The following is a 15244-nucleotide window of genomic DNA, read 5'->3' as shown; positions in this document are numbered from 1 at the left end:
AGTTCTGGGAATCATAACAGTCCTTTCTTACTTAGTGAAGAGATTGCTTATGCCTAAGATTTAAAACATGAGGTTTTTCTCTAACACATATTTATATTTATGTGTCTTTTTAATTTTTCTTCTCACTTTTGTTGGGCAATACACAGAGGTGCTTAAGACATATTCCTTGCTCTGTGATTAGGAGGTCATTCCTGGTAAGATTTGGGGACCATATGAACTATCCAGGATGGAACCCAGGTCAGCCATGTGCAAGACAAGAGCCCTATTCACAGAACTATCGATCTGGCCCATCATATGTCCTGACTTATGATTCCTGTCCTATATTCATTTTTCCTGATTTCAGATGCTGAGTAACATAGGACACATTTGTTGAGAATGTGCCAGTATGATTATTGAAAATAAACTGTTCTGTCCTGTCCTCCCGTTGTTCATCGATTTGCTCGAGCAGGCCCAGTAATGTCTCCATTGTGAGACTTCTTGTTACTGTGTTTGGCATACTGAATGCTCTCCGTAGCTTGCCAGGCTCTCCAAGAGGGGCGGAGGAATCGAACCTGACACAGCCAGCAGGCCAGGCTGGCTGCACGCAAGGCAAATGCCCTACCGCTAAACTCTAAACTGTCAAACACTGTCCTCCCGTTGTTTATTGATTTGCTCGAGCAGGCCCAGTAACGTCTCCATTTTGAGACTTGGTAGTATGTTTGGCATATTGAATACGTCACAGGGAGCTTGTCAGACTTTGCCGCGTGGGTGAGATACTCTCGGTAGCTTGCTGGGGCTCTCCGAGAAGGGCGGAGAGCCCGGCTTGGCTGGGTTGACTGCGCGAAAGGCAAACGCCCTACCGTTGTGCTATCACTCCAGCATTAAACTCTAAAATATAAATAAATTGAAGCTTCGTCATAGCTTTAAAATATATGAAGGTCAACAGAATTAACATAAATAAATAATTTTATAATCCTAGTCAAGATTTTATACTCTAGATAGTTTCTGATAGAATTGCCAGAAAAAAGCAATTAAAATGTAGATTTGAACAAGGGAATTACAAACGTGGCTGAATGATATGGGTAGAATATTGACTACAGATGAACTGTAAGGAAAAACTCATCAGGGCTAGGGAGATAGTATAAGGATTAGGGAATTTGCCTTGCACACATGAGACTCTTGCTTGATCCCCAGAATCACATGACCCCACTAATACCACCAGAACTTCAGAACCTCCAACCACTGCCTCACTGCCACTAGCCATCTGTCACTGCAGGACTCAAACAGCACTGAATCCTGGGGACTGGGAATGCAAAAGTTTAGACAAGTTTGCCCAGAATCATAGGTGAACACTCATGTGAGATCCAAAAACAAAACAAAAAGAAAGGAGTGAATGAAAAGATCGGGATTAAATCAAATCTTAAAATCGGGATTACGTAGAGCATTTATTCTGATTACAACAAAAAATAAAAATGAACAAGAAAATCCATTGAGAAGATAACAAAAATAATCCTATATTGTCCCAAGTGGACACATCATAAGATATTTTTGAAAAATTAGAGTGGATCTTCTAGCTACTACACTTGGTGAATTTAGTAAACTCCATGAAGAGATCAGAGAAATGGATTTACACATATCTAGGTACCTCATTTATGATCAAAGTTACTATGCTGTGGTGAAATTGAAAAAGGATGACATATTTTCAGTAAATGAAACAAGATAATTTAGATTAAATTATTTTTCAAATGTCTCTAAATGTAGCCCTGTATTATACCATACACAAAAGTTGAATTCAGCATTAAATGTAAAAGAGAAGGCAATGTTTTTTTTTTCTTTTTTTGGGGTCACAGAGGTTGCTCCTGGCTCTTCACTTAAGAATTACCCCTGTAGCTGGAGCAATAGCACAGAGAGTAGGGTGTTTGCCTTGCATGCAGCTGACCTGGGTTTAATTCCCAGCATCCCACATGGTCCCCTGGGCACCACCAGGGGTAATTCCTGAGTGCGAGCCAGCAGTAACCCCTGTGCATCTCCAGCTGTGACCCAAAAAGTAAAAAAAATAATTACCCCTGGCGGTGCTCAGGGGACCATCTGGGATGCTGGGAATTGAACCTGGGTCAGCCGCATGCTAGGAAAACACCCTATCCGCTGTGCTATTGCTCTAGCCCAGACAATGCTTTCTGAGGAAAGACGTCACTATGTCCTGGGCATAGGCCAGAGAGGATTAAATAGGATACCAATGTTCTAGTCATAGAAGAAAAAAGAAGAAAAAAGAAAAGAAAAAAGAAAAAAAATGGAAAAACAGAAAAAAAAAACCACCCAAGCAACAGTTAGGGGCTGAAAGAAAACATTTAGATGCCTAGGAATGTATTCATTGCCAAAGCATATAAAGAATTATTATAATGAAATTATTATAATGAAAGGCAACTCAATAGGAAAAAGTACATACAGAAGACTTTAAGAGATACCTTAATCAAAGATACCTCAATGGACAGATGCTGTTTGAAAGTTTCTCAACTCCACTATTCCTCAGGAAATGTATGTTTTAAAACCATGAAGATTTCCTGCCTATGCTCACCCAGAAAGCTATTGTGATATTGAAAAAGATCAAGTGTTTGGGAGTGTGGTGCAACCCATAAACTTTTATTGGGAATGTCAGTGGTATAATTCTTTTTTTGGGGGAAGGGCCACACCCTGTCATGCTCAGTGATTACTCCTGGTTCTGCACTCAAAGAATTACTCCTGGTGGTGCTTGGGGAATCACAGGAGTTACTGGAGATAAACCCGGGTTGATCGCGTGCAGGGCAAACATCCTACCTGCTAGACTATTGCTCTGGCCTCCTGAGATTCCTTTTTTGGACCTAAATATTCAGTATGTTCTAATCCACGAACTTAAATACACTTAAACACTATATCTATTCTATTTCTGGGTAGTCACTTACCAGAATCGAGGAAATATTTCATAATATGTTCATAGCAGCACTGTTTTATTAGTTCCAAGGATTGACTCAAATGTATTTTAACAGACCTACAGATAAATAAAATGTGCTTTATAAAAATAATGGAATATTGTGAGCGATGACTCTAGCAGACTAGAGTTATACCAATAGTGTAGTTGGATGATCTAAAGATAAAGATTGTAAAAGCTAAAATATTAATTTGTCCCTTAATTCTACTGACCTTTATCTAAAGCTACCAAGAATCTTATTATTCAATTTCATAAAGAAGGAGACCAGAGAAACCCATCCCCACATCATAGAAACCTGGACAGTGACACCCAATGTGGTACTTGTATCTGTGGGGTGCAGGGAAGGAGGGTTTGGTGGGAGGAAGTGTGGGTGAGGAGGTTTTTTTTGCCTGTGTTTCTCTTCTGTTCTTTATTTACCCACTAGTTACACCAGTGTCTTAATTTTCTTAGAAAGCCATTCAATTGTATCTTAGTGCAAATTATATTCCAATACAAAGGTGGTTTAAGTGAACATTTACATTTTGGGGGTGTTTGAATTCTAAAAACCTTAATCCATATCTCACCTCCTTATATAACAAGTCTTTACAAGACTGTTAAATGAGTTGCAGGAAAAAGTCAAATGAGCCAGCACTGCATTCTTGGCAGGGTTCACTTCTGTCCTTGTCTGAGTCTTGATTGTGAAAGAATTGCCTAACCTAAAGTTCTGTAAATGATTTTTCGAAGAGCTTCTATTATTTGATTTAGCTTAAACACAATAGATATGAATGAGGTCTGAATAGTCAGAGGGTTTATGAAATGCAGACTATCAACAGCTATTGTTTTCACATTCTACAACCTTAACACTTTCCAAAAGTCCGGGATTTAGACAAACAAATCTTGACTGCTGGGCTTGTTTTGACTTCCTTTTCTTTCTTCTTCGTCTTTTTTTTTTTTTTTTGCAGAAGTTTCTGATGGGCGGAGCTTTTTGTAATCCCTTTAATTCCCAAACTGCTTCAGTTCCCTTTTGGAGCAAGTACTTTTCCTGTTCTTTCAGAGGGGAGCCTGATCCACTGTGAAAAATACCAGCTATTAAATGTGTCCTGAAAGATTAAAAAAATGAGATTTCCAGCGAAGATTGTATGGCTTCTATTATGGACTGTTTGTGTAGCACAAGGTAAGAGACTACAATAGAAGATTTTTTTTCTCATTTTAAAATATTTGCTAAGATTTCTTTCACAGGGGCAATATAAATTTGGTCTAGAAAATAATGCTTAATTACTGCTCAGTAGCTAAGCAAATCTGTGGCTTTAGACAATCTTAATTTTAAAAAGGTAGTTTATTTGAGGACATCCTATTTAGTTACCATAATTTTACTTAATGTAAAGAAATCAGAAAACATGTAATGAATATTTTTTCAAACTAGTGATTCAAACCTTTTCCATAATTGTTATAAAATGTAATTAAATTTTATGGGCAACAGTGTTTGTTAAAGTCCTATGCTATAGTGCTACAACACAGGTAAATATATTTGCATAAATTCACCAATAAAGGTTTTCAAATCATACAATACATTTATTTTAGTACAAATGTAAACTATTCCAAAAGGGAAAAAAATTCACTTACAAGTAGTATTGCCAAGTTTTATTACTTTAATGATTCAATATTTGCATTATTAAACTGAAATAGTACATGATTTAGAAAAAGTAGATTCCAAATTAAATGTAATTATTTTACTATTTCTTAATAAATTAAAGTTTCTTCTTGGAGGAAATTATGTCTCTTTATGGTAGGTAAATATATATATGTATATATATGTCATAGTTATCTTAAACCCAGTGAATTACTTATCACTCATGAATTTCCAAAACTTTTTACTAACTTAACATTTTATTTTTATACTTCTTGTTTTATGTCAACATTTAAGCTTTCAGGAGCATGAGCAAATCACACAAAATCTTTGTCTTTGTGAGTCTTTCAATATAAAAAATGGAGGAAGATTTATTTTTAAAGTTAAATCTCTCAGTAATTTTTAAGGCTTATTCAAGTGTCTTTAGTACTGTTTGAGTCTTTTTTCAGTTAACATGCTATTAATTGACTTTTAGTCTATCAGTCTTATGCTCAGTCACTTTAAATGAATTTTACAATCCTTTTTCTATATAAACAAAAATTACAATCAGATTTTAAAGGCAAGATTACTGTACTGATAAAAGGTTCCAGAATAATGTAAATAGCACAAACCTTAAGAAACATTTTTCTTTACATGATTGTCATTGTCTTTTCTCTAGTGTTGTTTGTGGTGTAACGAAGGTGTGTTTTATTTCTAGCTCATTTAAAAATCAAAAATTGATATCTAATCTTATTTAATAGTCTAGTGATTATAAAGTAGAATTACAATTATTGCTACAATTGGGTACTTATTATAAAGTATACAGTAGAAATAAAATAATAGTGATATGAATTCTTTGCTTATTCAACTGATTCCAACAGGTTAATTTCTCTTTTACTTTGTATTTCATTGTTATACATGCAAGTTTAATGTGACATCCATTCTGCAGGTGAACTAGGCATTATTAGTACCAAACATATTATAATGAGAATGACTATAAGTCTGACAACTTCCCAAAAAATTAAGCCCAAATTTAAATCAACTCTTGGATCAGTCTTATAGTTTTTACAAAGTTATTCTCAGTGCACAGACTGATAGAGAAAAATTTATTGAATTTCCAGTGGCTACAGAACTATTCTTTTATCATTTAATCCTCAAATCATTAAATTAGTTTGAAATCTATTCCATCAGCTTTCTGGAGCTAAGAAAAATTTTCCTTAACAGATTATCCTTGAGCCGGTACGGAGTTTGCCTTGCACAGGGCCTACCTGGGCGACCCGGGTTTAATTCCTCTGCCCCTCTTGGAGAGCCGGCAAGCTACCGAGAGTCTCTCACCAACACTGCAAAGACTGGCAAGCTACCCATGACGTATTCAATATGCCAAACACAGTAACAACAAGTCTCACAATGGAGACATTACTGGGCTCGCTTGAACAAATCAATCAACAATGGGAGGACAGTGCTACAGTGCTACAGATTACAAAAAATATATTTGATCATTTGCCTCTATTTTTTTTCCATGTTGAAATAAAATGAAATATTAAGATATACTGAGTATTTGCTGCTGGGTTGAGAAGATAGTTTGAAGTACCATCACAGACTGTTTTATTCAACTAGATATAGCATTTTAACATTTCAACAATTGTCTCTGCACTTTTGGAATAGAATATTCCTCAAAATATACTATATTTGCTATAAATAAAGAAATTCTAAACCAAATTTTCTATTTTTCATTTTTCTTTTTTGGAGACTAATTAGTACATTTTAAATACAATCTTTGGTCTGAATCAGATTCCTAGTAGTATGGAACATCATTTGTTTCCTTGTTGGGAAAGATTACAGCTGTGGTTGTCACTACAGGTTATGAAGAGTCTGCTCAGATATATAGAGAAAGTTTAGAACAGTAAGTTCTGCTTTCTGGAATATATCATGACCAAGATTTTACACTGTCACTGTCACTGTCACTGTCCTCCCGTTGTTCATCGATTTGCCTGAGCGGGCCCAGTAACGTCTCCATCATGAGACTTGTTGTTACTCTGTTTGGCATATCAAATACATCACGGGTAGCTTGTCAGGCTCTGCTGCGAGGGCGAGATACTCTCGGTAGCTTGCCGGGCTCTCCGAGAGGGGCGGAGGAATCAAACTCGGGTTGGCCATGTCGGCTGCGTGCAAGGCAAACGCCCTACCACTGTGCTATCGCTCCAGCCCCAAGATTTTACACTAGACTTCTTAGATGCAAAACAAGAAATTGTACTCTCTTTAAATTGAGGCTATGTGCAGTAATTCAGGATTACTGCACAAAGTGATTAAAGTCAAACTCTATCAAAGCATGCCCAAGTACATATTGATAAGGTTCCTTGGGAGATACATCTTATCATGGAGCTTTAAAGTATCAAAAAGTTCTTTTAGTTTCTGCAGTGATACATCATAGATTAGTGAACTAGAGATCTGTTTTGTAAGAAAAAAATATACATAGCTTATTAGGCTTATTTGAGATTTATTAATAATTAATTTGTGCTTTATTAATAACTACATTTTTCTAAGCATCTTTTTATAACTACATGTTATAAACTACCTTTTATATGAATGTTATATAGTTACCCGTGACGTAGTTTATATGTCAAACACAGTAACAAGTCTCGTAATGGAGACATTACTGGGCCTGCTCAAGCAAATCGATGAACAACAGGAGGAGAGTGCAGTGCTACAGTTATATAGTTATCTAATGCACAAAACCTGTGATAGCAATTTATAATACTAAATTTTGTTTCACTTGTTTCCAGTTTGGGCACACACAAAAAAAATATGTTTCATTTCAAGGATAACTAATACAAATTCTTCCCCTGTCCCAAAAAAAGCCACATTTGAGAGAGCAATATGGATTTTTATTACTGTAAAGTGATTTTAAATTATGGAATGACACGTCTTCGAATTTTATTTTTCTAAAGTTCATTACACTGCTATAATAATAAATTCAAACAATCTGAAATTTATATGAAATAGCCAAAATATATAGCTTTTGGGTATTAACTATAGTATTATTCACTACAGTGCACTGTGAATTACTATAATTGATAATGTCTTAGGAACAGTTTTAGGAGATTTGGATGATGAAGATGATGATGTGGAACAGGAAAAGGTAATTCTGGATGGTGTCACCCATAAGGGTTGGATCCGATGGATGAAATATCACAGTGAACAGTGACTGGAGAGGAAATGTCCATCGTGAAGGCATGGAGGGACCGATGTGCCAACAAAACTTGCATAGTTTAAGTTTAGGCATATTCTGGGAATGAATGTGCTGCTCCTCTTCTCCATATAATTTAAAACCAGAACTAATTTGAGTATTATTAAAATCATATTTAGCTTAAGACGTTCCAAAAGCTAAGTAGTAGCTCAGATTTGTAAAGTGTATTACTGGCCCATAATTGTTAAGGCATGAGCCGACGTGTAAGTAGATCCACTTGAATTCTCTTAGTCCCTGATTGTCTTTGCCGCTTCTTCCCAATTATGTGTCCTCCGCACTCCACACTAAAGGGTACCTGCCTATGCCCGAGACACTCTGTCAACCTATTTATCCCCAGTTCATTTAATTGAAGTACTCGTTATCCATTTCCATTTTAATAACTCTGTCAATATCAGAATGTAGTTCACAAAAAAAGGATACTGTGAGATTTTCTAAAGGATTACATCTTAAAATTTAAGGAACCATTCCAGATAGTACAGTGGATTGGGCATTTGCCTTTCATGTGGCTCATCCGGGTTTGATCTCTTGTATCCCATATTCTCCAGAGGCCCACCAGGAGTGATCCCTGAGAGCAGAGCTAGAAGTAAACCCTGAGCACTGCTTGGTGTGTCCTCTAGATAAATAAATAGAGTGGTCCCAAAGAAAGTTAAATCCTGGAACAAAAATGTCACAAAATTATAAAAGAGTGGTGGGAGTTGTGGGTGGGGGAACACTTGTAAGAGCATTTTTGTTTTGACATTTTAGCTGAAAGCCAAGTTTCTCATAAACCTTGGTAGTCAGAAATGAGAAATGTAATTGACAAAAATCATTATAGAAATGCTCCTTCCAAGCTTCCTCAAGTCTGTTAAGATATCTAAATTAAAATAACTCATGATTTCAAAACCTACGTTATTAATCGAAGCCTATAATATAGTGACAAGATGTACAATAAAATTACAAATGTTAGACTTTTTTGTTGAACATATATTGCTGGGGGGCAGGGGGTTGTCCTTACTTCGTTATGCCCAGAACTTACTCCTGACTATGTGCTCTGGGATCACTTCTGACTGCTTGAGGGACCATCTGTGGTGTCAGAGATTAAACCAGTGTCAGCCACATGCAAGGCAAGTGCCTCAATTGCTGTGTATCTCTCAGATCCCAAGGTTTTCTTAAATTTATAATTTCATCATGATTTTGTTTCACTTAAAAATATGTAAAAGAATAATTTATAGATATAAAAACAAATAATTAGCTGTATGTCAATAATAATCACTATAACTTGAAAATGTAACATTAGGTTAAAAATTATTATTTAAATTTCAAGTATGAAAATGAGGGGTGTCTGGAATTGACACCATGCATACACATGGTTCTCATTCAGTCCCAGCATCTCTCTCTCTCTTTCTCTCTCTTTCTCTTACACACACACACACACACACACACACACACACACACACGGAAAAAATCAAGTTTGTTTTTGTTTGGAACAAAATTCAAAACCTGACTTTCAACTAAAATAAAATGATTCTTTCTCCTGACTCCTTATTTGTGGGCTGAACTATTTCTTTTTGTTATTGAGATATATGCTCACTTGTGCTAAATATTTTTTAATTGATTTAGAAAAAGTAACTCCATGAGGTTGGAGTGATAATTCAGTGGGTAGGGCATCTGTCTTGCATGTTGCTGACCTGGGTTTGTTCCCTAGCATTTCATGTGGATCCCTGAGAACTGCTAGGAGTGATTTCTGGGTGCAAAGCCAGGAGTAAGACCTGAACATCACCAGGTATGAGGCCTCACCCCTCAAAGCACCATCAAAAAACTTAAAAAGTCACTCGTACATAAAAAAAAAAATCTATCTGCTTAAAAAAAATTAGTGCTATGCATTTAATGATTTCTGCCCTACTGCTGTAAGAGCTACCAATTTAAGTCAAGCCATTACGATTGTTGTACAGACAGGCCAACAATTTGACTACCCACACTAAATATCTCTTATTTTGTTTAGTCAGAAATGGTTGATATTGTAGTCCTACTGAACTTAAGAGTTGTCTGTTCAGGCCATTCAAAGTAAAGTCACAAGATGTGCTCAATTTGCTGTAACACAATATTGTAAATCACTAGTGGAAGTATTTGTTTATGATATGAAGGATCCCCTGCTTTTTGATGATTTGAGTTGCATCACTTTTACAAAAGGGCTACATTTTCTCTAACCCAATGACATATGAAGATATTTGCATTTGAAAGAAAAGATAAACAAAACAAAGAGATCTTGTTAGATTTGTAGCAGCTCCTACACAGCAGTTGAACTCTGAGCAGAAAGCCAAGCTTCTTTCCCAAAAATGCTTCCTTCCTTCTGGGTACTGATGACATCATTTTGGCTTTCACTCTGCTGGTGTATTTTAGGTTTTATGTGTCACTTCGTATAATTTTTGTTTATTTGGGGAGTGGGTGTGTCTAGGAATACTAAAAATATTTTCAATATATAATAATGAATGGTAGCAGCCTGTTACACCAACATGCTTTCAAAATATTTCAAAGGAACGTTCTATTGGATAGTGGACAAATCTGCAATGAATATGTTGAAAATCGAAACAAATGCTGACAGATATATCTAAAGTTAGAGGGTCTGATTATAATGAAATATAAAGCCGAGGTGGTCCTTATACTTGGCAACTGACATTTTGGTGGGAGAATAGACCAAAGCCCAGTAAATATAAAAATAGTTGTGAATCACATGCTTCACAGCAAAGAAAGCAAAGCAAAGAGCAGAGGCGAGGTAATGGAATATGGAGATGCAGCTGGGCTGGTCTCAGAGGCGAAATAAGTGGATCACTATGAGGAACTAATATCTGAGCAACACCTGGAACATGAGACTAAGCCATCAAAGGTCTGAGGTACAAGTGCTCGGGAAGGAAGTTCGTGGGGCAAAGGCCTTACTTAACACAAACAGAAGTGTTCGACATGTTACAAAAAAAACAGGGAGAGGATGGCAAAGGGATCCATGGCCAAGGCAAGAGTTTGGGATATATTTTAAAAGCAGAAGTGAGAGAAGGATTTTAGTCACTAGAGTGAGTAAGTTCCCCAAAACCACTGAGAGTTGTGTGAAGTATATGGTGTCATGAAGGCTGAGGCACTGGTCAACAGACCACTTCCAAGTCAAGGCCACTGATAGATGGACAACTATATAAAGGGTGAAGATAATTTGTTCTTAAAAATGATTCGTATAGAGGTCGGAGCAATAGTACAGTGGGTAGGGTATTTGCCTTGCATGTGGCCAACCAACCTGGGTTCAATTCCCGGCATCTCATATGGTTGCCCAAGCACTGCCAGGAGTGATTTCTGAGTGCAGAGCCAGGAGTAAAATCGCTGGGTGTGACCCAAAAAGAAAAAATATATATATTTAAAATTCATGAACTATTTATTGAAGAAAAGAGCTCATGAGCTGAAGAATTTTTTTATAAAGAATTCTTACATAATACAGCAAAAAAAAAAATATATATATATACTATATAATATATATATAATTTTTTTAAAGGAGATGTTTTAAGAAAATAAATTTAGGGCGCCGCTTGCGTTGCACGCAGCCAACCTGGATTTGATGCCGGGCACCCTCTATTGTCCTGTGAGCGCCATCCAGAGCCAGCCCTCAGCTCAGAACTAGGAGTGAGTCCTGAGCGCCATCGCGTGTGCTCATGTGTCAGACTAAAGTGACCAAACGATTGCCTTTTTGTGGTGTACTAGCACCATCTAGTGGACAAAGTATGCATTTTCTTCAATTATAAAAAAATCAACGTGAGAGCTGAAGGGCCGCTTGCTTTACTAGCCTATCGGACTTGGGATCGATCACTCTCCTGGCGTCAATTTTGGTTCCCTGAGCTCCTTCTGGGGTAATCTCCGAGTGCAGTGCCAATGAACCAATCAATCGATAAAATGTAAAAGGATATGACCACATGCAAGGTGAGTGCCTAACCTTCAGTACCTCCTAACCTCCTGTCTCAGGCCCCTATGTTTTTTCTTTGTAGTTTGGGGGCCACACACACTCAGAAAAGTTCAGATCTTACTCCTGCCTCTGCCCCCTAAACTTTTTTTTTTAAACTGTGGTGCCAGGAGTTGAACCAAAGGCCTTTCATTGTAAGCATGTGCTCTGCCACTGAACTATATTCTCCACCCTTCTGCTTTTCACAAAGAAGCTCTAGAGTAAAAATGTTAAATCATGGCCACAAAACCAAGTGAGAAAAGATTAATACCACCATGGCTGGGAAACGTAGGGGGAAAAGAAACCCCTGATATGAGGTGGAGAGAAATCTACTGGTGGGGAGGTGGAGCCCCGACGTTGTGTTTATGAGATCCTGTCACTAACAGTACTGTAAAATTGTAAATCACAGTGTCTAAAATTAAAAGGAAAAGCTTAACAGTAAAGACAATAAGAATACATATGCATACTGATAACTATCTTTGTATTTTCTATTTAATCTTATTTAATTTACATTTCCATGTAATTTGTTGGAGTACACTAGTGTATTCATTCTAATATACTACTGTATTCATTCTAATATCAAGGGTAGTTATATCTAAATTAATCAGCACACTGTTAGAAATATTAGCAATTACAATAAGTAGGCATGAGTTTGCTTATTAATTTCTGGTGCTCTCTTTATGTCATTTAATTAGGTTTTTACAAATTAAGACTTACACTTCTCAAATAGGCTCTATTCCTTGACTGCATTGTGAACTATAACTGAATAAAACATGAATGTATTGTATTAAAAGAAATTAAAAGAGAAGAAGAATGTAAAAAGAATTTTAATCATCCATGCTAAGTAGTAGAACAGTTCAACATCCAAGAAAATTCCTTTGTGTTTCATCTAGATCAGTGTGTCTCGTTTTCCTGGTCCTGGTCCCCTTACAATCTGTTTCCTTCCTTTGGATCTTCCTCCTCATCCCACGCTTTGGCCCCCTAGTCACACTCTGTGGTATCCCATTCTGCATTTTCACCTGTGCCATCTTGGAATATTCCAGGACTCCACAGAGTGGCCATATGGCACCTAATGGAGAAACACTGGTCTAGATTAATACCCCTGTGTTATTTTAGAAGAAAACATTGCCTTAACGTTTTTTAATAGTGATGACTTTGCAGCCTACACATGTGTTTTTGAATTTTAATAAAATTACACTGTAGGATTTCATGTACTTTTCTTTTTTTTTGTTTCTAGCGATAGTTACTCCTAGCAGGATCACTCATAGAAGTGTGTGGGTGACCATATAGGGTGCTGAGGATTAAACCTGGGTTGGCTGCGAGCAAGGCCAGGGCCTTCCTCACTAACCCTGATGTACTTTTTAAACTAAAAACTTGTTGCTGTTGGTATTTACCTCTAGTGGCTCACTCATGGGTGTGGCTTCATTAGCACACATTGCAGTAGCGGCATCAACATGTTTGTGAATATTAATCATTTTTCTTTTCATGTCTTGTGGCTTTGCTGTTTATATTCTGTTGCAGAGATATGCCATATATTTTTATACATCGAATTACTGATTGACATTGGAACTATTTGCATTTTTCACAATTAAGAAATTAAGTGAACATCATCATACATGACATCTGAGTCTGAGTCTGTATGTGCTTGCGTTTGTCCAGAATCTATTTCTAGCAATAAAACTGCATACCTTCCGTTTCCTATGCATTGCTAAAAATCTTTCCTGGTGTAGTTGTCGTTTTGCTTCTCAGCAGGCTTTTTTTGTGTATGGCACTTATTCCAAATGGTGACTTTTTTTAGATTTACAGTTCGCTAAGGTGCATAAATTTGTTATGGTTTTTTTTAAGTTTTATCTGAAGCACTGTGCTTTACAGTGTGTTAATTATAGTCTTCATGTACACAATGTTCCAATATCACAAACTCCACCACAGTGTTGTCTACTTCTCTTCTCTGTGGTCTCTGTACACCTTCTTCACCACCACTACTTGTTACCCACTATCTGCAGTAACCTCATTCTCATAGACCAATGATTTGCATTAATTTTTCCATCACTTGGATTTGTTCTTTGGTCAAAATATCTATTCAAGCATTTTATTTTATTTATTTTATTTTTTTGCTTTTTGGGTCACACCCAACGTTGCTCAGGGGTTACTCCTGGCTCAGCACTCAGGAATTACTCCTGGCAGTGCTCAGGGAACCATATGAGATGCTGGGACTCAAACCCGGGTCAGCCACGTGCAAGGCAAACACCCTACCCACTGTGCCATCGCTCCATCTCCTATTTAAGCATTTCATTCTTGTCTTTTATATTATTTCTATATTTACTTTATTTTATTTCGGTAATATTGGTTGACAAGAGTGTAAGTATAAGTTCCAGAAGTACAATACCACACCATGTCCACCACTAAAATAACAGCATCTGTCTCCACAATCCAATGGATCCTTTCAGCCCATCTCTACCTTTCCTTGCTGCGTTTGTAACTTCAACTCATCAAAATGTTTGTTTACGAGGACAGTTTCCCTTGAGCTGTTTTCTTCACATCTCACATGTAGATGAGAATACGATGAATACGGAGGATCAAACATAAGAAAACTTAATTTAAATGTAAAGCAAGTAAATCTGAGTTCATTCCAAGAGGTCCCAATGTTATAGTTTATTTTGGAGAGAAGGGTTGAACCCCAAAGTTCAGGGGATCTAGGGTACTTTACTAGCAATGCTAAGTTCTCTGTGTGGGCCTGAAGCTTCTGTGCTCAATCTAGCAGGATTCAAGGCTGCCAGGGATGGAACTCAGGGTTTGGGCACACAAGGCCTGTGCTTCAGCCCTGCAGTTCATCTCCCCCACCCACTGGACTGCACTGTTAGATTGCATCCATCAAACATTTAGTTTCAAAGTCTCAAGGTAGTGTTACTGCGTTTTATCTAGAAAATTATTGGTGCCTGTGTCTCCACCCTGAAAGAAGCTGATAGATTTATCCTGTTTTCCTAAACTTTTGATCACTCCTCTTAAATTTCACTCTCCCTTTTTTTTTTCTTTTTGGGTCGCACCCAGCTATGCACAGGGGTTACTCCTGGTTCTGCTCTCAGGAATTACACCTGGTGTGTAATTACACCTGGTGGTGCTCAGGGGACCATATGGGATTTTAGGAATTGAACCCGGGTTGGCGACAGGCAAGGCAAATGCCCTACCCACTGTACTATTGCTCCAGTCCCCTTAAATTTCACTCTTGAAAGTTTTGATTAATCTTCAAAGATGACCAGTGTCTTGGTTTTCTACCAGATACATATTTGCCGAAACTATTGGTACTTTCCCTTATAAGACTAACAAATTAAAACCAAGTCTAGTTTAAAACAGAGGCCAAGGAGCTAAGGATAGAAGTTAAGGCACTTGCCTTCTGATCACTGGCCTCAACTTGATCCAGGCACGACACAGGGTGCCTCTGTACTGCCAGTAGTGAACACAGAACTATGATCCCTGAACGCAGAACCAGGAGTAAGCTCTGGACACTGCAAAGTGTGG

At 37.3% G+C, this 15244-nt stretch overlaps 1 protein-coding gene across 1 annotated transcript in view; it reads left to right on the top strand.

The window, feature by feature from the left end:
- The first annotated feature begins 3926 nt into the window (after positions 1-3926).
- LOC130019998 (complement factor H-like) overlaps positions 3927-15244 on the top strand; it is a 79103-nt gene continuing 67785 nt past the window's right edge. Inside the window, exon 1 of the mRNA XM_056110601.1 lies at positions 3927-4097. Within this exon, the coding sequence (XP_055966576.1) occupies positions 4040-4097 (58 nt within the window). The 5' untranslated portion in view covers positions 3927-4039. The remainder of the gene's footprint in view (positions 4098-15244) is intronic.

This window comes from Sorex fumeus, unplaced genomic scaffold (genome assembly GCF_029834395.1).
Source record: "Sorex fumeus unplaced genomic scaffold, SorFum_2.1 ptg000010l, whole genome shotgun sequence".
Lineage (NCBI taxonomy): Eukaryota > Metazoa > Chordata > Mammalia > Eulipotyphla > Soricidae > Sorex > Sorex fumeus.
Note: the sequence above shows the minus strand (reverse complement) of the source record. Positions and strands in the feature narration are given on the sequence as shown.